This window comes from Dermacentor albipictus, chromosome 8 (genome assembly GCF_038994185.2).
Source record: "Dermacentor albipictus isolate Rhodes 1998 colony chromosome 8, USDA_Dalb.pri_finalv2, whole genome shotgun sequence".
Lineage (NCBI taxonomy): Eukaryota > Metazoa > Arthropoda > Arachnida > Ixodida > Ixodidae > Dermacentor > Dermacentor albipictus.
In genome coordinates this window covers 86744126-86768520 of record NC_091828.1, presented here as the reverse complement: position 1 = coordinate 86768520, position 24395 = coordinate 86744126, and the positions used below count along the sequence as shown (strand labels likewise).

Sequence of the window (24395 nt, the reverse complement as noted above, 5' to 3'; positions counted from 1 at the left end):
TACGGCTTCCGCATATTCTTACTCGGGAACGGCGAGGGGGGAGAACGTAGGCGTCGCCGGCGTCGGTCTGAAGTTAGGTGGCGACCCACATACGACTTGTCCGTGCGCTTCGTTCGTTCGGGGCACTAAAAGACGAGAAAGGCGAAGACGATTTTTGAAGCATGCTTTGAAAACTCTATTTTCGCTAACTTCGCGGCAAGAGGCTGATCGCTGGAATGGAAAATGGAGGTGAAACTTCCCGTTTCGCAAATTTCGCGTAGGAACCCCAGCACCGGCACGTCAAAGTACACCACGGCGTTCTCGAAAGCAAAGCAAAATAAATCGCGAGCGAAGGTTGGCGAATGTTTCGGAATTACCTGCATACAACGAATGGAGCGTTATGCTTCAAAGAGATTCGTTCATCGTATGTGGTCTTTTTAAACAGTGATTGTATGATATTCCATGAAAGAGTTGGATTAGTACACCGACCAATTATGTTGCGTGACCCGGAGGCTATCTATCTATCTATCTATCTATCTATCTATCTATCTATCTATCTATCTATCTATCTATCTATCTATCTATCTATCTATCTATCTATCTATCTATCTACCTATCTATCTATCTATCTATCTATCTATCTATCTATCTATCTATCTATCTATCTATCTATCTATCTATCTATCCGTTCGTGTGTCTGTCAATGTGTCCCCCTGTATATCTCACAAGGAGAGCAAATGCCACTGAATGGCAGAGTACGAAAAGTCTCCAAAATGGACTTGAATTTGGGAGATGCCGTTACACTTCGTAAGCAGCTTCGTTCTTAAGCTATACGACACATAATCTCACCTCAACCGGCAAGCAATTGGTGTGACAGACCAAAAAGCCGAGCGAGAAAAAATGCTCATGGAAAAATGAAGATGAGAGCCCTCCTTTCAGCATGCTGGACTTTCTACTTCAGAACAGGTGTTAGAACTGGCATGAAGCGGAGAAGAATATGAACAAAAAAATCAAGGGAAAAAATAGTTAAATTAGGAATAAACGAGCATATCGACTTGAGAAGACCGACAAAACGTCAAATAATATCTATAGGTCCTGAGTGGCGTAACCATAACATCAGGGCCTTCGTGGCTCCTTTTACGTCCCCGCTTCTGCTTCAGGGTCGTAAGAAATCACTAGCCTGCATTTGTCTTTGCATACCAAGTGAAGTCTTGGCTGCTATAACCGCGCTGCGATACACGGGCGGTAGTGAACGCATCACGTGCTATTTTTCACTAGATATAACCGGGACAGACAATCGAACTAGCACCAACAAAGAGAGAAGTGCAAAAAAACAAATAAGAACCACGGTCGTTGTTAGAGTAAACTGGTTTTAACCGGGCTTGGCCGAGTAACACGCCTTCAATTCCACTCCGAGAAAAGCCACTTTTTTTTTTAAGGAAGACGGAGAGTTTGGAAAATGAAAGAAAGAGGGCGGGTGCGTTGGAGAAGGCCGAGTTGCCGGCAATTTCCACGGCCTCCGGTAAAACCGACTCTTCTCTCAACCCCCTCTGCAGGCAGCCGAACCTAAACAAGCAAGCCGGCCTGCGCGCAAGAAAACAACACGCCAACCAACCCCGCCCAAGAGAAACAGCGCTTCTTCTTTTGGGAGCTCGCATTTTTTCCCATTCCTCAGCAGGCATGGAGACGCTGGAAGCGACCCACGAGCCAGTGTCTCCTTTTTTTCTCTGTAGGCGGCGGTATCGTTTGTTCACACTTTCTTTCTCTCTCACTCTGCTGCTCGCACCCACTTATCCGGCAGACCAGCCGCTTTCGCTCTGGAATGTGGCATGCAGAGGAGGTGCGACGATTCGAAGACTCGGTGGGCGCAGGAGCGTCCTCACTTTACGTACCCGGGAGCATCCGAGAAAGAGTCGAAGTGTCGAAGTCGAAGTCGAAGAAAGAGCCGGCCACTAAAAACTTCCAGCACACGAAATTCGAAGAAAAAAATGAAAGCTCTAAAAAAAAAGGCTCCTAAGATTCAAAGTTTCAATATGGAGCAGCTTGCGACTTACGCAGTAGTCCAGTGAGAGCCGACTAAGGAAAATGTCACTTTGGCCAAGTTGGTTACAGATGATTACTGCATACGCTACTGAAGAAATCTCGACAAACATGCAGGTGTGTGGCAGCCGTATAACTGTCGTATTACGGCACCCGTTGAATCTAAAACGCGCGCAGCTGCCAGTTAGAGAATGTGACGTAAATAGTACAGATGGGATAGAAAATGGCCGATTACTAGCGAAGAAAGTGACAGTCAAAGTACGCCTTTTTTTTAAATTTCGTGCCCGAACCCGAGCGCCATTATGGGTCAGTCTGACGTCACGGATTTCAAAGTATAGTTATCGTGTACATACACACCAATTGTTTCGGCGTCGCAGAAAACTCCACAAAAGTCGTCGTTAGCCTGTCGGGCTCCCTTGCTCACCGACTTTGCTGCAGGTTTTATTAATACGGCTCCCCTCTAAACAAGAAGGTACGTTCGGCCATCCAGAGACACCAACAGTAAGCACGGCCGGATTTACACGTTCAGGGCGGGGGGAGCGGGGGGGGGGAGGCAGTGCGACATTAGACGCGGAAGGAACCACGCGAGATGGAGGACGCGAACAATGAGCTGAAAGAAGGTCCAACGTAGAGAACGAGGAGGAATAAGTCAGCGGGGGTGTTTGGCGTCGGCACCAAGCAGCGCACGCCACAGAGGCTCTGCGGCACACAGAAAAAGCAAGCGGCGGCAGCGACACAAGCAGCAGGTGATCGCACGGCCGTCTACACGCGGGCGGAAGCCCCGCGTAGCGGACGACTGCGACGACAATCGCCCAAACGCGCCGCCCCGCCGACGCTGCTGCTGCTGCTGCACCGAGCAGGGCTGTTGGTTCATTCACCTCAACCGGCACACAAACGCCGGCGTCCGACGCAACTGCCCCTCCTCCCCCCTCCCATAGTCGCCGCCGCCGCCGCCAAACCACCCGGAGACACACGAAACTGGCTTCCTCCCCGCCACCACCAAAGTACCCTCGCCTACACACCTCCTTGCCCGCCACCGCAACACTGCCGTGGATGCCTTTCCCACCTCCAGAACTATGTCTCTCCCATCCTCGGCTCCCCGCTGCTCCCCTCCGCGTACGAAAAGATCGTCGCCCCCCCCCCAACCCATCACCCCCCCCCCCCACTTCTCGCACGCCTGTGAAGGAGAGGAACGAGGTGAAGGGTAAAGAATGTGGGCGAGGAGGTTTTGCCATTCAGAGAAAACCCGGTCACGTGCTCTCCATCCCGACTCGCAGGGGCCGGAGCTGTTTCGGCGGCAGCCAGCTACTGCGGGGCTGCCGCTGGCGCCACGCTTGTTCCACGCTCTGGACGGCTCGCACGCCCTCCCCCTCTTTCGTTCATCTTCGACGCCTGGCGACGTCATCACCGTCGGCTGGTGACGTCACGCTAGTGCTCTTTTACTATTCAGTTCCCCCCTTCTTTTTTTTCGCTCTTCCCACCCTCTTTCTCACTGAGGTCGCGCGAATGCGCCCGAATGAAGCACGTGACCACCGGATCTCGTGACGTCTACGAAAGAAGAGCACGGTGCTCTTCTTTCTTTACTACGTGTCTGGACTTTGCGAAGCGAAGCGCTGCCCGCTCGTAGTGGTGACGACACGCGTGACGTCACCGCCCGGTTCATCTGCTTTTGCGATACGTATCCGTTTCCTGTGCCACGGCGACACTTCTTTCCTCCCTTCACGACCTTCCTCTCGGAGTCGAGACATGCCACACGGTTGCGTTGCGTCCTGCAGTGAGCCACCCGAGCCCTACCGCAAAGCAACTGGTTGCGCAATGTCGAAAAAAAAAGTGCCCTGCTGTGCACAGGTCTACGTAGTGCCACGGTGCAACATTTCCAATAACACTGCAATGACACCCTGCCCTGTGACGCTCTGAGCGTTCTGCTGCTGATCACAAGGTCGTGGGTTCGTTTAAAAAAAGATTGAATTGTTGGGTTTTGCGCGCCAAAACCACTTTCTGATTATGAGGCACGCCATAGTGGGGAATTTGGACCACCTGGGCTTCCTTAACGTGCACCTAAATTTAGGTACCGCGGGTGTTTTCGCACTTCTCGTGGGCGCATTCCACTGGGCATGAAACACGAAAACGATATTAGTACGCAGATTTCGATGAAAGCAACAGAAGATGTCATACCAACGAGCCCTCCATGCAGCTAACCTCAGCACTTACAGCCCACGCATCAATGTGCACGCAAAGTGTGGTAAAATAAGTTAAGCGAACGTGTTGAAACGTAATCAACACCAACAAATGAACCCATTTCCTTCCTCGAGCTAGGAGCGTCTAGCTACTTAGAAAGCCAGAATGAGAAGACATTCCAGTAAACGTCGAAAAAAGCTTCGCTATACCAACGATTCCCACACATATAGGTTCCGCAATTTTTTATTCGTTTTCTACGGACACAATGACGTAAAATGTGCATGAAGTTCTGCATCCAGCAAACTCTACGCCACGTAAGCGTATGTTCCGCTTGTGTGTATGTTGCGTTTTCAGTAAAAGGACTTCCTGACTTCTCTCCACTGGAGATAACAAGTGCGCATATAACGAACACTTCAAAAAGTTCGTCTCAGTTTGTTTTATAGGAGAGTTTGCATGTATCGAATTACCTGATAAAGCAAATTTGTTTTTAACACGCGAGCCTGATCGTTATAACCAGGTTCGACTGCTGTATTGTCATCTAGCCGACCACATTCCGTAGCTACGAAGGAAACCCGCACGAGTTCCTTGGAAATTAAGCTTTAAAGTTGAAGAAAGCTTCATCCAGTGATCTACGGATCGAAACTTTGACCAATGCACCTTCTTGTGCGGTTGCAACCTAGTGCTTAGTACATGATTACCCTGTAGCTTGGTACGTGGGCTCACTGTGCGATGTCAAATTAACCCTCGGTTGCAACCAAGTGCTTAGTACATGATTACCCTGTAACTTGGTACGTGGGCTCGCTGTGCGATGTTAAAATAATCCTCGGTTGCAACCAAGTGCTTAGTACATGGTTACCCTGTAGCTTGATACGTGGGCTCGCTGTGCGACCTCAAAATAACCCTCGGTTGCAACCAAGTGCTTAGTACATGGTTACCCTGTAGCTTGGTACGTGGGCTTGCTGTGCGACGTCAAAATAACCGTCGGTTGCAACCGAGTGCTTAGTACATGATTACCCTGTAGCTTGGTACGTGGGCTCACTGTGCGATGTTAAAATAATAATCGGTTGCAACCAAGTGCTTAGTACATGGTTACCCTGTAGCTTGGTACGTGGGCTCGCTGTGCGATGTTAAAATAATCCTCGGTTGCAACCAAGTGCTTAGTACATGGTTACCCTGTAGCTTGATACGTGGGCTCGCTGTGCGACGTCAAAATAACCCTCGGTTGCAACTAAGTGCTTAGTACATGGTTACCATGTAGCTTGGTACGTGCGCTCGCTGTGCGACGTCAAAATAACCCTCGGTTGCAACCAAGTGCTTAGTACATGATTACCCTGTAGCTTGGTAGGTGGGCTCACTGTGCAATGTCAAAATAACCCTGGGTTGCAACCAAGTGCTTAGTACATGTACAATTAGTACAATTAGTACAATTACCCTGTAGCTTGGTACGTGGGCTCACTGTGCGACGTCAAAATAACCCTCGGCTGCAACCAAGTGCTTAGTACATGGTTACCATGTAGCTTGGTACGTGGGGTCGCTGTGCGACGTCAAAATAACCCTCGGTTGCAACCAAGTGCTTAGTACATGATTACCCTGTAGCTTGGTACGTGGGCTCACTGTGCGATGTCAAAATAACCCTCGGTTGCAACCAAGTGCTTAGTACATGGTTACCCTGTAGCTTGATACGTGGGCTCGCTGTGCGACCTCATAATAACCCTGGGTTGCAACCAAGTGCTTAGTACATGGTTACCCTGTAGCTTGGTACGTGGGCTTGCTGCGCGACGTCAAAATAACCCTCGTAGGAATCCCTCATTCCTGTGGCATCCGCCGACTTTGTAATGTAATAATCTTTGAGAACGATGACTCTAGAAAACCACGAATCGAAAACGCGCCGCTAATACTACCACATTTCCCAACCCTGAGATCCAAGGCGATATATGTTGCATACTATGTCAGGCGCACTATGTCACAGTTCTTTAGGCAACCGGCAGTCGATCTCCGCCCTAAATAATAATATGCTTCGAATACTGACAATTTTCACTAAATACTGTTGTATGTGCCACTGCTGCGTCTACGTATACGGCATGTGCGATTGGGTACGCGCCCACTAGGTGGCGTGCGAATTCTCGACCACTGCATCAGAACGGTCATGTGCCACCGCAACACAAACGGTATGCGAATGCTTTTAAGGGCATTTAGATACGAGTCACATTTCTGTGTGCATACACCTCTGACGAACATTGTTTTCTGTAGAGAAGCATCAGACACCGCCTTCGTCCGGGTGACACCCACCGCAAAAAAAAAGCCGCACGCGACGATCGAGGCCCATGTCACCCACCATACACGCGTGCTACCTCGCTCACTCTGGACAAGCTTGCCATCAATCGGGTTCAGACGCTGCGTTCTTTTTTTCTTTCGTGGTTAAGAGGGGGAGGCTCAAGATGTTCCTGCAGGAAATAGTCGACGATCCAGTCACATGCTGGCACAGAATTATGCCTCCGCGTCGCATGAGTCACACTCCGAAGTAACCGAAGATCTCACGCCAAAGCTTTTTTCTATAAACCACCACAGCAAGGGACGGGGGGGGGGGGGGGGGGAGGGGAGGCGTTTTCATGTTAGTAGTGACAGCTGCTTTTACTCATTCAAAAGTTTACTAACGGAAGTGTGACTCGCTTTCCCCAAGCAAAGCAAGGAAAAGAAGAAAACGAGAGAGATGAAAATGCTAAGCCAGGATGACTCAACGTTCGGGACCGACAAGCGCGAAGAAATTTCGCGCGCGAGAATTGCGCACTGCTGATCAAGTAAGGCGTCGAGAATTCCCGCTAAAGTACGCTATACCCCCCCCCCCCCCCACACACACACACACTCGCACATTTGGCACGCGTAAGCTGCGGCGTTTCAAAGTGGTACCGTCATCGGGCGCGTTTCTTCGACGAGGCATTCCATTCAAGCGCTCGCCTAAACGTGGGCCGCTATCGGCACGGGCTACGAGATGAGTCATCGCACGAATAACAAAATGCCACTTCGGGAGTAGGGGGGGGGGGAGGCGATGCCGATCGCCGTTATTACCGCACGCGCCAAATCATCGCGCACGTCGCCAGCGTCTCAAATGAGGAAACGCGTCGACGAAGGAGTCGCTGGTGGCGTTCGTTTATCCCAGCTGGTCTCGCCGGTCATTCATTCTTTTTTCCTCGTTCCAATCGTGCCTCCGCAGTGACCGCTCTGCTGCTGCCGCGGCGGCAGCGAAAGAAAAATCTGCTAGTAAGTGAGCGGCCGACGAAGCGCTGCCAAAATGACTCACGAGCGCGAGCGACAAAACTTGGCGGCCAAGGAAAGCACCGTATAAGCGCGCACACAAACACACACGCCGACCAATTTGACGACGACGCCCTCTTGCTTGACTCCGTGAAGGCGCTAGCTGTTCTTTTTTTTTTCTCGTAATTTTTTTTTCTTCGTCGTCGAATATGCGAACGCGCGCCCGGTTCAACTCGTTGCCAAGTTGCAAGTCGGAGCCGCGCTTGGCTCGCGATGAATGGAGTCGCTAATTTGCGCGCCGTCGACCTCTTACTCACTCGTCGAGGGACTTCGTGAATGAACGAGCCGGCCGTCGGCCCATTCATGAACCACGTGACAGCGTTTGCTGACTCGCACGTGCGTGTGACCCGAGACAGAAGCGAGTAAAGAAGTGACGCCGCAGTGAGGAGGGGGAGGATGGTTGGATGATTCACACAGAAGAGAGAGAGAAAGCAAGGCATGTCGGTGATAGGCGGGCTACTGCTGCCTACGCGCACGTTTTGTTTTTTTGTTTTTTGTTTTTTAGTCGAACGCGCTGCTCATCGCATACGCTACTTGGCAGCGGTGAGTAGCCGGAATAGCATGTAGGTTACGTCATAGCGCGACCCGCGCATAGTACAACGTTGCGTGCTCGCGGGCAAGGCCTCTGAGGAGTATGCAGCTGCCCAAACAGCTGTCCGCTACGTTTCCGATGCCACGGAGGGAAGACCTTGACGGGCGTCTTTGAACGAAAGAGGCCCCCAAGGATACCCGCGAGCCTCTAGCGAAGACGCTGGCGAGACCAAAGCCTGTACCCGTTGCAGCAGTTGGTCGCGAAGGGTGATCCGTCATCGTATACGTGTGAAAGAGAGAGAGAGAGAGAGTTAGAGATAACAAAGCCGCTTAGTCATGCAAGTTGCGACCTTCCCGATGCACGTCGCGTCCTTCGAGAAAATAGCGCGTCAGCGTAAATTTGCAAGATGGTGACTGGCCGCTTGTGGCATCCCCTCTGAATCGGGTTGGCAACATAATGTCAAGTGATGGCATGCGCCAGCTGGTTACGTCTTAGCTTATCGCAAACTATTCCATCCAGCCCATCTCCTGCTTTTATCACGTACGGAAACTTCCACGTAACCGCGCTACGTGGTGGAAGGCACATACACTGATATCCCGCAGGTACTACAGAACTGGAGCAGCAGAGAAGAAGAACGATCTGGTTTCTCATCTTCCTCACATAGGCAGGTGGTGAGTGCGGCAACTTTTTTTCTCATACGTAAGATTGGATGCTGAAAGTAGTCTGGGGCCAATGTTCTGTAACGATCCATATCATTTGCAATTCTTTTTTTTTATCTTATATACGGCATGCCGAGTGGCCAATGCCGGCGATAAAGGCGGCGCAGCTTCGTTCGATCCAATAACTAAGAGATAAGGAATAGAATATGAAATGGATCCCATCACTTTGTAATGATCCACATCGTATGTCTTCCCATTCGCACTTTCTCGTAGATTTGCATGTGACTCGAACGCCAATGTTCTGCCGTTGTGGGGAATGCAATGAACCTTTACAAAAAACAAAAACAAAAAACAAAAAAAGCCATGGAACCGTATATTGCGTAATGATTCATTTCGGTTTTCTTTCCGTCTTTTTGTCATTGGCTCAGGCACCACTATGCCACCTGGATCTCTCCGTATTCGATAGTTTACATATGACGCATATTTCAATATTTTGTTTCTTTTGTTGTTGAATAGCTGCACGGTTCCAGTTTTGTGCATTTTGAGTAGTTTGTTTCAATATCTACGCAGGCCGTTTTCAATTGTTTGCTGGCCTACTAGCCAATTTCGAATTATTTTTTGTGTACGAGTAGCTTATTGCTTGATCCGTCGCGCTGTCGCAAGCGATACCGGATGTTACGTTTTCCCGGTTCGTGCGTTCTTCGGTGGTTATCTATAAAACATATAACGGGGGGCTACCATGCACGATATTTGGGAGATGTTGGTGCCCTGAGGTGGCACCGGACGATCACGTTCAACTGCAATTAATATACACTAAAACATTCAAGAATAAGGCAACACTCAACTTTTTTCCCCCAGCGTCAAGGCTGCGTCTCGAAGACGTCTCGTACTCCGACAGACACGCGAAGAAGCAACAGCTCCCGCTACAGCCAACTTGGTTACAGTCGGTGTGCTCAGTCTTGCGAGCTAGCAGGATACTTAGACGCTCGAGTGCGTACAACAGGTATTGACGAAGAATAAGCGCGATAAACAAAAACACGAAAGAAAAAGAAAAACGAGGGGCGCTATTCCTCTCCAGTGTGGAATACCACCTCGCCCAGCGTTCAGTGCGTACTTGCCGAGTCGCAACAGCTGCGCGACGCAAGACTGGCGGCGACGATTTTGTAATCGACAGCACACGATGCGCGGGCGGTCCGCGAATCGACAGACGCGCGTGCGTCGAGTACGCACGTCGATTCGGAGATCGACCTCGACATCGACACAGGTGTAGTACTCACGTCGATTCGGAGATCGACCTCGACATCGACACAGGTGTAGTACTCACGTCGATTCGGAGATCGACCTCGACATCGACACAGGTGTAGTAGTCACGTCGATTCGGAGATCGACCTCGACATCGACACAGGTGTAGTACTCACGTCGATTCGGAGATCGACCTCGACATCGACACAGGTGTAGTAGTCACGTCGATTCGGAGATCGACCTCGACATCGACACAGGTGTAGTAGTCACGTCGATTCGGAGATCGACCTCGACATCGACACAGGTGTAGTAGTCACGTCGATTCGGAGATCGACCTCGACATCGACACAGGTGTAGTACTCACGTCGATTCGGAGATCGACCTCGACATCGACACAGGTGTAGTACTCACGTCGATTCGGAGATCGACCTCGACATCGACACAGGTGTAGTAGTCACGTCGATTCGGAGATCGACCTCGACATCGACACAGGTGTAGTACTCACGTCGATTCGGAGATCGACCTCGACATCGACACAGGTGTAGTACTCACGTCGATTCGGAGATCGACCTCGACATCGACACAGGTGTAGTACTCACGTCGATTCGGAGATCGACCTCGACATCGACACAGGTGTAGTACTCACGTCGATTCGGAGATCGACCTCGACATCGACACAGGTGTAGTACTCACGTCGATTCGGAGATCGACCTCGACATCGACACAGGTGTAGTACTCACGTCGATTCGGAGATCGACCTCGACATCGACACAGGTGTAGTACTCACGTCGATTCGGAGATCGACCTCGACATCGACACAGGTGTAGTACTCACGTCGATTCGGAGATCGACCTCGACGAGCGGCGAAGAGGCCTTCGCAGCCACACGCGAGGAGTTGGGCGTAAAACATACACTCGGGAAAAAAAGAAAAATGCGGCTCTCGCTGTCGGCCCCTGCAAGGGCGGGTCAAGGCGAACCGGGCGTGTGGTGCGAGCGCGTATATGAATGGCGGAACACGAAAAAGAAAAAGAACAGAAAGAAAAATGTGATTTTGCAAAACACCGCCACAGCCCGTATAGTAGTAGTAGTCGTAGTACATGCTGTGCCTCCCCCCCTCCCCCCACCCCCTAGGCGCGCGCCACTGCGTGCAGATCAGTAGTGGGCGCGTCGATTCGAAGTGCTCGCCGACTCGCCTCGGCTGCGGTATCGAATTAGTCACGGAGACAGTCCTTTTTTTTTCTTCCTTTCGTCTTTTGTTTTTTCTTTCTTTCGTAACGGGAATTTCCAGTCGGCGCTGTCGGAGCGTGGGAACGTGCGTATAGTGCGCGTGTGTAACCTCGTCAGAGGCCTTTGAATCTGTTTGTATAGACAGCGGCAAACTAAGGAAAAAGGTACGTGCGGTTGTCTGGTACGATGTATACGCAAAGGGAAATTATCTTCGCGAACGACGTCATCACCACCATCATCATCATCATCGTCGTATTTAATGCTCACTGCAGGACTGATGAGAGCCTCTCCTAGCCATCTACAACGCCCCGGTTTTGACTATTCCGACCCCCTTTATACTTTTCTGCAAGATCATCAATACGGCTACTATGCCGCCGGGAGAGCCGGCGCAGAAAACTTACTATTTATAGTGCAAATAAGTAAATGAATCAATAATTTCCCTGGCCTCCTTGTCTGTGGACTTCTTTTGACTGTCGTTAGTAATTGGTGCAGCAGGCAGGGCTTAGTTTCCTATTTTAATTATTTTACTTTTATTAATTTTTATTGCCCAACCCAACCCTTATGTCGTTAGTAATTGAGCCCGCTTGGCTGCCCTCACATTTTCTAAAATGATAGTAAACACAGAAGACATCTTTTAATGTGTGCTAAACCCGGGCATGCTTTTATTTTCTTGTGGAAGCAAAGAAAACAAAGGAAACACACCTAAAGAATTCCGCATTCCGACACTTCTTCACGGCACGAGAGATACCTTGGATTTCCAATTGCTGGGTGATCAGATGGACAGATCGGCAGCATATATCTTCCACTACCCCATTTCACTGCTATACAGGGTGAAGGGCTCGAGGCGACTTCGTCTTGAACTTCAAAGAGACTGCATAAAGGAAACTGTCAAGTCGGGTTAGTTGAATGGACTTTTCGTCTATAAGCCTATCATTGTTTTCTATGTTCCAATATATCGCCTTGTTGCGTAGAAAATTGCCGCCGAAGCTCCTGCTCCTCCATTACAACCAGCAACGTAAAAAAATAAAAAACGAGTTGACGCAATCGTTACCTGACCCACCTCAATGCCGCTTTCGGTGAATCAGCCAGTGTTGACGCTCGTGAGAGGTGGGTTGCAAGAGGTGGCACCGCTCCTTTTTTTTTTCATATACGTCGTTTCCTCGCTTACAAAAGCTCTGTTCTGACTAAGAATGACGAACTATTTATTAAGCAAGCTTAATATTTCAACCTAGCTCGACTTCATGTTCGTCCTTCTAAGGCGGCTCCTAATACTGTAATATTGGGTTTAGCTGGAGGAATAGTCTAGTGTGCTAATGAAATATACGGCCACTTGAAACGTTAAGGCGCTACTACAACATTTAATGTCTATGTCAAAATAAACGTATAATATTAATATTCGAAAAGTTCCGACCTAAGAAAGGCTCAAAATTCACCATCACCATGCGTTGAGACCCGAGCAGAAAGCAACTTCAGAAAACCCGTTCATCGGAACTGCGTCGAAGTGCGACGTTCGGTCTTTCCCGGGCCTTTTCCTAAGCATTGGATAGTCCCATTTGTCGGTTTTCGATTGTGAATTAAGCCACTGTTACACTTTATCAAAGTAGAATCCGCAAACGCAACAACGCATTCGAGATGGTTACGACTTGTATGGCGTTTGAACTTACGCCGACACCACCTGAATTTTATGAAAGTAGTCGAAGCTAATAACCCTGGTCCGGTACCACAACCCCAGGTTGAGCGCCCATTACTTAACTGACGAGGCAACTTACGCAAGGATTTACCCCCGCCCCTCCCCCACCTCCCCGAAAGTCGTACATGAGGTGATACTGATTGAGCAACAATACCACGAGACAAGCTGCTATGTTTTTACCGTTAACCTGACCTTGGCGCGGCTTCGCATTTATGACGCTCAGTTTCCCCGCACCGCTTTCGATATGTCCGCAATCATCATCATCGCATCATCATAATCATCATCACGTCCACATTCCTTATCACTCCACCAGGTTTCCTATTGCCCAAGCCAAATCGAGCCCAGGACCTAAGCCAAAAGGTCGATGATCCGTCCAATCCGCGCAGGTATTCATCATAAAAACGCATTTGTCTCCTTATGCGCATAAGCAATTACTAATTTTCGCAGGAGGATGGGCGAAAAAGACAAAAAAGAAAACAGAAGAGAAAGCGAGGCCCACCGTCGACGTTTCGGCAAATTGCGAGAGTGCTGCACCTCACCGCGTACAGTGAAACTATATAACTCATGACGAGATAACGCCTTAGAGGACTTGTGCAGGCTCCTTTGGGATACCTGTACGTTTCCCTTCCCTCATTACCGACGGCAAAAAATGCTGCAAGGCATTTTTGCTGCAAGGTCGAGGCATGCATGCCTCGACCTACGAAGTGTATTGGCTAGGAGATGTTTCCTCGTTGCTTCTTCACGAAGTGTTTCTTGCCAAAAAAGGCAAAAATAAAGAAAGATGAAAAGTTTGCTCATGACTAGAAGCAACGAGATGACGGTCCACTCAATCTTCTCTCTGCTCAAGCTCGACCAAGCGAACGTCCCCTTTCCTTTCTTTATCCGGATGCGCACGCGCAATAAGTAATGCTCACACGCGGAACGGCGGAAAAGCACACAAACAGAGCGAGCGAGCTGCGAGAGGCCCTGCGCCGCTGCCGACGTTTCGGCCAAAGCGGGAACTGCTCTCCTGCGCGCTGCCTGCCGTTCGTCGCCTCTGAAGAGGAGGCCCAGAAGGCGATGCCGACGGACGAGCCGCCGTGGGGGAGAGAGGGAACCGAGAAGCGGGGAGAGGGGTGGGTCGGGGGAATGTGCGCGCCAGCGGCGGCGGCGGCCGGCAGCGGCAGTTTAGTTCTTCATAGTTCCTCGGCGTCGGCGCAAGCCAAAGAACCCGGATGTGTGACGTCGCGGCGCGGAGTGGCGGGGCGGTTCGCCAGAGGTCACGTGACAGCGGGTTGTTGCGCGATCGGGGAGGACCGCATTCCGACGGAGAGGCATCCCTTCTTCCGCGTCGCCGCCCCCCCCCCCCCCTACCAGCGGCCCCTCTTTTTCTTTCTTCATCCGCCGGCGTTATGTATGTTCTTTTCCTCTGCCAACACCCTTGAACATTTTACGCTAGGCTTCCGTTCTTTCCTTTATCAGCCCTTTTCTGGTCGCCATACTCCACACACATACACGTGACCAAGAGGCCAGGGACGCGAACCACTCGTTTTTCACACACCCACGAACTTGCGTGTGTGTCGGAAAAAAAAAAGGCGTCAAGGCGATCTCGGCGGAGTTCGGGGTCCTATTTACGTGGGACGGCGCGAGTAACGTAGAAATCACTCGCAACCAAGGAGTTAAATGTATTCGTGGTTGCAACAGTATAAGGAACACGACGTGGAAGAAAGTTACACGTGGCGCTAATTTGTTCCACCAGGAACGAAGTTTTTTGCTCAGTAACGCGTAGATATCGATAACGAAACAGCAGTAGAACAAGGTCCAAGCACCGTGCGTGCAAGGCCACATAGTCTCTTCTGCAGCACTGCGTATTAGGGCTTTCTGCATCCGTGCTTTAATCACTTACGCTTTGCTGCTTTGTTTCGTTATTATATATATATATATATATATATATATATATATATATATATATATATATATATATATATATATATATATATATATATATATATATATACCACGAGAGCATAAGACATAAACCACTTGGCAGGTTTTTCGCGGTAGTTGACCTTTACAATGACAGCAACAGTTTATTCAAGGCCCTCCACGTGCGGCTCTCTTTTACTATTACCTTAATGATCCTTGTTACCATTTGAAGCTACGCGGGCGACACCAAAGCAAAGTCCTTGTCGCCCTCATAATCACCCGCTCAGTCTATTTGTGCCCCAACCCACAAACACACGCACATACACGCTTATTCATCTGGTTCCGAAACTATCTTTACGTCATGTAGTAATACTATTCGCCTCTTCCATCTATCCTTGCGTCTCTGTCAGAGCTTCCACAGATATTTCAATTGAATGAGACTGCAATATATGCTTTCCTCAGAGAAGGCGTAGACCGTTGAACTTCAAACGAAACGTTATCACTGCCAACAACACCTACAAATGATCACCCACTTTGGAAGTCTAAACAGTGCTACGTTACACATGCATTCATAATCCACCCACGCCGAAAAAAAAAAAGAATCTTGACGTGGGTAAACGCGGATAGTAATGTTTTTGCAATCAATGTGAATACAATTGGATTTTGTCCACAAAACCGTACGTTGGTTGACCTGCAAAGCTTCACACACTCTCGAAAACGGTGCTGCAGAGACAATTTTCCTCCCTTCAAGCGCAGATTACCTAGAGTAAAACAGTGTTGTATCTTAAAGGGCGCTTCAATGACGCTACAATTCTCCCCCCCCCCCCTCCCCCTCTTTCTTTCTTTTTCGGCTGCGTGTGGTTTGTGCGAAAAATCCGATGATGTCGCTTCTCGGCAATAGGTATTTTCGCATCATAAGTTGTCCTGGACGAGGTTGCCACTGTTAGAGAGCTTGGTATGCTGTCACCAGAATTATTATCGCAGACGAGCGCGCCAACCCCGGCGGCGCCATATTTGGCATTAGCTTCAACTAGAGCGAGGAGAAATTTAATTCCGACGGCCATCTTTCATAGCTACCTGCTTGTGCAGAAGTGCCTCCAGGAATAATTAAGAAACATTACACTATCCGAATCACTTTAAATCGCACGTGGCTCCCCAAGGAGAGATAGCCTTGACACTTCGTCTTTCGATCATAAACTTAAAAATGTGCTGGTTGATGGGTCGCAGGACAGGTAACTTATCATGGGCGTGAAAAAATGTGCACTGACCGTTTGCAGAAGAACGCGGGAGGGTGGGGGTGGGGTGTTGTCGACGCATCGAAAATGGAGGCCAATGACGCATACGTCGGTGTACTCGATAGCTCAAGGTTGATCACTCTATCCTTACTGAAATCGTCACGGCCACTCGGGTAGACATCCACGGGGCACGCGCGACGACCGCAGCCCAAGCACTGCACCAAACAACTGCCGGAACCCGAAGTCAAACGCGCCTGATCCGAATCAAATCCCACGAGCCATCGACGGGCTCGCGTGCGATGAACAAAGCGAGCGAGAGAGAAAAAAAAAATATTCCAGCGCGTATGCTGGTACGGCCTGCAGATAAACGCTGCTCAAAACGGAATCCCACGAAAAAAGAAGGGACGCGCGCACGGTACCGCCATTCCCCCTCCTCGAAAAGCCGAGACCAGGCAACGGCATTCGGGCGCCTGCTCTTGTCACACACGCTATATATACACACGTCCAATTGCAGAGCAATCCGCAGCCACTGGCCGCCTCTCACTCACCAGCATCTTCCTCCTCCTCGTCATCTTCAACATCATCTTGCTCCTCTCTCTCTCTCTCCCTGCACTGCACTGCCACTCGCGCACACCCGAGGACGTCCCGGGACCGTCGGACCGTGTCCCGCATCGAACTCGACCGGCGCGCACTGCCGCCCAAGGAAGAAACGGCGCGTTGGAATGCCGCCGCCTCCACCGGCACTGCTGCTCCTCCGGCCTTCTCCTCTAGGGCATCCACCCGCCGCCACGACGATGGAACGGAACGGTCCCTTTCTTTAAAGGGAAGGGGGGGCCCGCATACAAGGGGGCGAAGACGACGAGCGGGGAGGAAAGAGTAAGGAGGGAGAATGGGGGAGGGAGGTGGTGGCGCTGAACCCACCCGGGCACTCACATGGTCGTAGGCTCGCGGTGGAGAGCTTCTTCTTGTTCACATTCAGATCGGCCCCGGCGCGCGGGTTGCGGTTGCCAAGCTCTTCCAGCCACTGTACAGCCGGACCTGGCCGGACGTCGAAAGATGAAGACGACGAAGGAAGAACCAACGAGGAAGAAATGAGAGGAAACGAAGGAAGCACATGAGAAGGCGGCTTGCGCAGTGTGCGCTGGGCTGTTGCACGCAGCCAGTGGACACAACAAACAGAGCAGACTGGGTGGGGAAGGCGAGGAATTTTTTTTCGGGGCTTCTTCGCAGACCCCCCCTGCCCTCTCCTCCTCCTTCTCTTCTTCCCCTTCAGGCACACACACGATGAAGGAGAGGACCACCGGTAGGAGGAATGTTCCTTTCCGAAAAAGAAACCGCTCGCTCCTCGGTCTGTAGTCGGTCTCGCGCAGGAATTCCTTCGCTGCCCGGGGAGGGCGTTGGAGGTTACCGCGATAGGGCCGGCGGCATGGAAGTCGTCGTCAGGTGGCATCGATACCGCCGACATGCATGCCTGCCGCGTGTTGTATACGGTGTGGCGGTTATCGCCGTATGTTTACAAAAGAAAGAAAGAAAGAAAGAAAGAAAGAAAGAAAGAAAGAAAGAAAGAAAGAAAGGGCAAAGAAACCTCGCGTTCTCGTACAAAGTCGTCACGTGCTGCCGCTCATAGCGTGGAAAAGAGGCAACAGAGGTGCTGCTCGTGGCAGTACAGAAAACAGTGATATTTCGAGTCCGCATATTTCTCGAAACGGACGCTATATTGGTAAAAAAAAACCTCCTAGCCAATCGGTTCGCGCTGACAGCCGGCTCACTTCAATTAACGCAGTTACAGCTTGCTCCCTAAAATCATTAGTTATTAGTTAGTAAAACCTTGTTAGTAGTCGCTCAGACAAATTTAACCGCCAATTCAGATGTCCGTCACAACTAAAGAGCTTCGACTACGAAGATAAACGTTGTATCTCGGATTCCGACTCCGTTGCATAAGAAAATGATCTGTTACAGCCTCCGATTACTTTCAGGCACTGCTGAAGTACGCGTAAAGAGTAAAATATGCCTCACATATTCATAACGTGTGGGCAGTAGAAACGGAAGAGATGTGGTAAGAGTCAAACCGAAGATAGAGCAGGACGGATGACGCAGTGAAGGTTCTATTCCAGATACTGCCGAGGCGGAATTACAAAGTTTCGGAATCGAGTGCGCACAATGTTAGAGGATAAAATCGGGCCTTACGAACTTAACTCCAAGTTGCAAACTTTCATCCAAAGCATGTATTGAGGCGAAATCTGCGCCTTCCGGCTTGACTGCACGGATTATAGCGTAGAGGCATTTTGTTATCCTGGAAACGCTTCTAAAAGGGCTAATTTCGCTACCCTTTTGGAAAGGGCCATTCAGGGCCTATCCTCGATGTTAAATTAACAACCTACACGCTGCAGCGAGACGTTGCCGCAAACGATAACGTCATCATGGTTTATCTGGCGCGGCAGTTGCAGCCGCTATCTGGCTTCCCGGTCGGTTTCTAGCATGGCAATAATTTTCCGTCTTATTAAAAATAAGGTCGAGCATTGTGTATTCCAGATGTGTAGAAGGCGAGTTTAGTTTAAGCTGTATTTAAAAGTTTCTGCAATGTTCCATTAACGCAATCACCCCCGGTAGCTAATGTGGGCCTTCTGGCTTGCGATCTGCCCCCATCGGGACGACTTGTGAATGTCCTGTCTCTCAAGGCCGTCCGGTGCAGATCCACTTTATTCTCTGGAGCTCTTCCAAGTGTACATAATCTTGGCGCTTTTATACTGCTCTTCCGAGTATGCAATAGGTTACGGGGTTTCTCAAATGTCGGCCAGAATAATGGATACCTTGGCTAGGATGTGATCGCTCTGCGCAGACAATGCGGCCACATAAAGCACACATTTACCGCTATGTAGAAGAAGGAATACAAAACAAGAAACGGAAGCAGATACAACTATTTAACCGCAACTGAGCTTGTGAAGCTAAATGACCTTCCAAAATGTATAGCATGGCTAATATGTTTGAAATGAAACGTTCCGCAAGAACGGTACACATGCGAAATTCCTCTTGTAGAAAGTCCCATAGTGGAGTCACAGCCCTATCAACAAAACCAATGAGGCCCGTAATCCAACAATCGCATATGGCTATATCGGATTCCCGCGCAAGGACTCGCATGTTCCTTTGTATCACATGGGGCATCATTTGTTATGTGGGAAGGTAGGGGATGTTTTATTCGACATTACCATAAGTTTGCATGGGATTCCTGGATATGGCGCATATGAGTTTTATCGATAGAGAGGTCGCTGCTTGAATAACCGCGGGCCCGGAGGGAGCATGCCCTAAACTTACAGAAAAGAAAATGTATCGGCACGCGCCCACTCAGTGAAGTCCCTGCATGGTCGTGCGAGCCGCAAATCCAAGAAGGTTTGTGATTCTGAGAAAAAAAAAGATAAAACCGCATCCCGCATACATTTCCGATAAGAGAACTCTGGGCACCGCAATGATTCTCTTTGCACTGCTGTGAATCCCCCCTCAAAAGCACCGCTGGTAGAAGCTGCAGGTCGTGCTTTTCGTACTAACGCGCAACAGGCCAGAGGTGTATTCACGCCCTCAGTTGGTAACGTCTATAGCCAATGGAAGCGTAGGACGACGCAAGTATATAAAATTATACGTAATGTAGCTACTGGAAGTGCAACTGCAATGTATGAGTGCATAACATAGCACGGGTCATCCACCTGGGTCGCATTTACTTCCATGCTTTACACGCACGGAATGTGGAACGTGATAACGCCACTTTTTTTGGAATACGCGCATTCACGTCTTTCAGCTATCGCGAGCCATGAGCATATGCATGCGTAACAAGAATTATAGCTAATTTACCAAAGCATAGAATTTTATTTGACGCTTTGCATAGAAATTGGCAAGGCTCATTGACGTTTGCACAGTACGCCGGCGTATGTGTTCGTCACGCGCTGAAGTTTCGGTAATCGTTAGGCAATAAGGCATGCGAGCGTAAAATTTTGGCTCGTAATCGTGCGTTGAGCGATCGACTTGTGCTCGCAAAATAATACAGAATAAAAAGAAAGCGAAAAAAACGAAAGAAAGCGTTGCTGGCACTGCCACGTGAGCGTGCGGCTCCTACGCGTAGGGGAAGTGGCTTTCCCGCATAACTTTGGAGCCCAAGATGACGTGCTTTGGCACAACTCTTAGACTCAGGGAGTCTATACAGTAACTTTAGGTTGCATGGAAATGACTCTTTAGGGGGAATGTATGCAGCAACTCCACGTTGCGTGGAAATGACTCCCTAAAGGGAGTCCATAAGCAACTCCACGTTGCGTGGAAATGACTCCCTAAAGGGAGTCCATACAGAAACTCCACGTTGCGTGGGAACGCCGCGCCCTCTCGTGGAGAAGCAGCATTGTCTGCGCAATCAGGAGTAATATTTTGTGCGAACGAGAGCCTCCCGCCTTGACGTACGTTATTTATAGGCGCGGCAAGTTTGCGGATGCGTTGTAATTGACCTGCGCAGGCTACGTACATGCATGTAGCTTTCAGCAGCTGGGAATAAAGGCGAGTGATGTATTAAAAGCGTACGACACGTGAGGCGTACTCTCAGTGCAACATCGACAGAGGTAATGACGAAGGCATGCAGCAACTGCTAACCGTAGCACACACCCTAGTGGTCCTTAGAGATCCGAGATCGCACTGAGTCAGGTGCACACGTCAACGCCGCGAAGTTCCAAGCTAAACAAGGCACGAAATAATGGGTGCCCGAATACTAAAGCGAAATAAAGGATACCGTGAAAGAGTCCTACAACTTCAGTGGCCCAATTTCCGAATGCGTGTCTTCTGGAGGGTGCTGCAGGCGAAGATGCGAAGGTCGCACGGAGCTGCGCTGTGCAGACGACGTACCAATCTCGGAAGCAAGCATTGCGTGCGGCATGCACTGTACCACGCCGACGTTGCCCCGATGAATGATTCCAGAGATCGTCTGCGAGCGCTGCAGATGGCGCAGACGCTGATGCAGACGACGTAGCCGAGGGAGCACGACCGCCCCGGGGCCACTGCCACACACACACACACCTTTCCTCTCTTCACGCGGAAGTTTCACGGAGATCTCGCGCACCGTCCGCTATCTCGCTCCCGTGGATAAGTGTGCCCGGAGCACGCGGTCATTGCAGAAGAATCTTGTTGCCAGAAGGCATCTGGGCGAAGGACGAGAAAGGTGGAAGAGGGGGGAGGGGGGTCGGTCGGATCATATAAGACCACATCGGCATGTCGCTTGACTGGAAGGACTCGTTTTGTTCGTATTCAGATCGCCTTCTGTACTCGACAACCCCCTTTCATCCCAACACACACACTATATAACCAGAGGGCTTGAAGGAAGGGTGAAAAAAAGAAAGAAAAGGAAACCTCTTCCATTCGAACTGACTTGTGCGTGTTCACTGAAAGAGATGAGAGTGCATGCCAAAAGGAGCATTCTCAGAAATCTACGCTGTCGGAACCAATCTCGACAGCCATCGGTCGTCTGTGTCTGTCTAAGCTAAGGCAGAAGTGGCCGCAGAAGCCGGCACTGAATTGCATATTTTATTTCTCTTTTATCCTGGTCGCCCGGAAATACCACAGCGGAGACCGATACATTCCATGAGGCCTGTCCTGCCTTCGCATAATGTCGCTCCACTAGGGCTTCTCTATTAAAACGTCTGGGGATCGCCCTAGCCGCTAATGCTAGCCGCTCGTCGCTAACATTTGTGCCGTGAAGGAAGGTCGATACGAGCCCTCAATGCTCGGCGGGGCCAATAAAAAGAATGCAGGAGTGTCTGTGAATGTTTTAAGTCGTTGAAAAGTAATGCTAAGGGAGATGCCGCAAATAAAGTGTACGGCACGCGATATCCTAGAAGCTGGCTTTCCCATGCAACCAACTTGCCCTAGCCAAGGTGGAGCTGGGCGCGCGCTATGGTAACACTTTTGAAGCTGAGAGACGCATTCTGAAAATTTGGATAGTGCTATAAAAGCGGATTTTAGCACAAGTACGCACATTATGCGTAGATAAGCGTGGTTGTGAATTTTTCTTACCTCTTCTCTGATTGCGTTGAACACCTGTTCAGTCCCAGTTATATGGCCACTTCTGTCCGGGTTCAATACGGGTGTATATCGTCTGCTCGGTGCGGGTTCGGTCCTGGTATATCGTCTATTCAAACCGTGTTCAGTAGCGGTATATCGTCTGTTAGGTTGACCCATCGCCTACTCAGTCACGGTATGTCGTCTGTTCCGACCGGGTTCAATAGGCATATAGCTCGTCATTTCGGTTTCGGTCCTGGTACATCACCTGTACAGAGGCTGGGTTCAATGTGGGCTTATCGTCGATTTGTTGCAGGTATGTCGTTCATTCACTCAGATTTCATTCCCGGTATATCGCGTGCTCTGACTAGGTCGATTACGGAAATATCCCTAGTCAGTGCGGGCCAAGAACATGGCTTACTGCAGTGCTGCTACCACAGTTGTAGACATATGACGGTAGAGGGCGGCTGCACTGCCATCTGTTCGATGCTGTGCAACGGATTGCGATGACGTTTGAAACTTGCGACGCATTTAGAGTTCATACCGGACTCCTCTTATTAGGGCCTCAGAGCAGCGCACCTTTCGAACAGATTTCACACAGCTTTCAACAATCGGTGCAGCTATCTTTAAGACCCATCGCGAGTGCTATCGGAAGGTTTCGGAACACCCTCTCTCCTGTTGAGAGGGGCACTAAAGAGCGATAATAAATGTTAATACACGAACGTTAACGGGTGAATTACTCTCCACAAACAGAAAGCGACACCCGTGAAAGGAGTCTTTGTAAGCTAGAGAAGACGCAGAAACGAACCACAAGTGCACGGCCGACACCGCTCTGTGGTTCTGGCAAACCACTCACTGTGACGTCATGGATATCGAAAGCGTGTTCTCGTCGCTAACTGCCTGTCGGTAAAAAAAAAGGCTATACTGCATCGTCGGAGAAGCAACAATTTAATCTAGCAAGTTTGGGCAACTTATCCTGCGTCACCGTGGTCCCAATACGAGAAAATAGTGGGAAATTCGTAACGTCAGTGGCGTACAAGTTGACGCTCATTTTCTCCGGTGGCAATCAGCCCTTTTGCGCCAAGTGAACGAACACAGCGTTTCCAAACATCACCCTACACGTTTAAACTGATCTAGCGCTGCTGATAAGTGTCCCTTCTAAAGACGAACAAAAAAGTTCGCCCGACAAGCTTTCACAAACAGGTGCCAACGGAATCAGCCTCAACCGTTTTCGACGTGCGTTCACTGTCCGACGAATCGGTTAATTTCGACCGCCACAAACACGCGTGTGTGTTTCCCGTCACCTCGACGCCGTCCTACGGGCGTAAAAAAAAAAGCCGCGCAACCAACGCACTGACAGGCCCGACTCCATCACGGCGTGGCCGTCGGCAAACCCGGAGCGCCGTCGGCGACCGAGAACGCCTTTTTCTTCAATGGGCGCGCGGCCTCGAACGCGCCCTGGCGACGGGCAAAATAAAACCGTGGGAAACAACCGCGTCGGAATGCTCCCTCCCACAGCGGCGCGCGGAGCGGCCGCCCGGTCATCAAACAAGCACACACACAAAAAAGGAACGAGCGGCGACGCAAGGGTGAAAAGAAAGAAGGGGCCGCAGCACTCACAATCCACAGAGAGAGAGAGAGAGGGAGATCGGCGCAGGCGTTTCGAAACCCCCGAAAGTGGCGAGGAGGATCGGGGCGCACTGCAATGCGGGGGAGGGAAACGACACGGCGCATAACAATTATCCCACGAGCAACGTATAACGGCACTTCGCAGAGCGCGCTTACCTGCCCGCCTGCCCGTACCCTCGATATACCCTTTTACCCCCCTCTCCCCCCAACAGCCCTTCGCTCCTTTTTTTTTTGTGCGCGGCTTCATTCCGAGCGCGCGTTGCACTGTTACCAGGTCCGTTAGCCTTGTCCCGCTCCTTTGCGCCGAGTCGCGCGGAGCGTCGACCCACTTTGGGAGTCAGCCGCGGCACACACACACACAGGGGCCGTTACACTCGCCCGCGAGACGTTTTTCGCACGAGACGTGGTGGCGGCCGCAGCAGCGGCAGGGGTCAAAAGACGCCGCCGACGACGACGACGACGACGCAGTCCCTTCTCAGGGACCAGGACTGCGCCGGCACAAAGAGAATTCGGCGTGCCCCCCCCCCCCCCCCTTCAGACAGAGAGGAAGGAGGAGAGAAGGTAGAGGCTAGGCCATTATAGCGCCGGCGTTGCGATCACGGCCCGGCATTCACCAGCGCGTTTGTGAGACGCCAGACTTGGGCCGAGCCAGAGCCGGGAAATAGGTTTCGGACGTGAACGGGACGACGCTGCTCGGCCTTCTCTCGGAACGTGCGGAAAGAACAGGCAGCGAAGGGATGGGA

The 24395-nt window shown here is 50.5% G+C and overlaps 1 protein-coding gene across 3 annotated transcripts in view; it reads right to left on the bottom strand.

The window, feature by feature from the left end:
- Positions 1-24395, bottom strand: part of LOC139048476 (serine/arginine repetitive matrix protein 4-like) — a 199734-nt gene that overhangs the window by 48503 nt on the left and 126836 nt on the right. The window contains exon 1 of one of the 3 annotated variants that reach the window (XM_070522883.1): positions 16548-16777. The exons of the other annotated variants lie outside the window; for them this stretch is intronic. Within the exon in view, the coding sequence (XP_070378984.1) occupies positions 16548-16583 (36 nt within the window). The 5' untranslated portion in view covers positions 16584-16777. Of the gene's footprint in view, positions 1-16547; positions 16778-24395 lie in introns of those variants that run through there. 3 annotated transcript variants of the gene reach the window in all.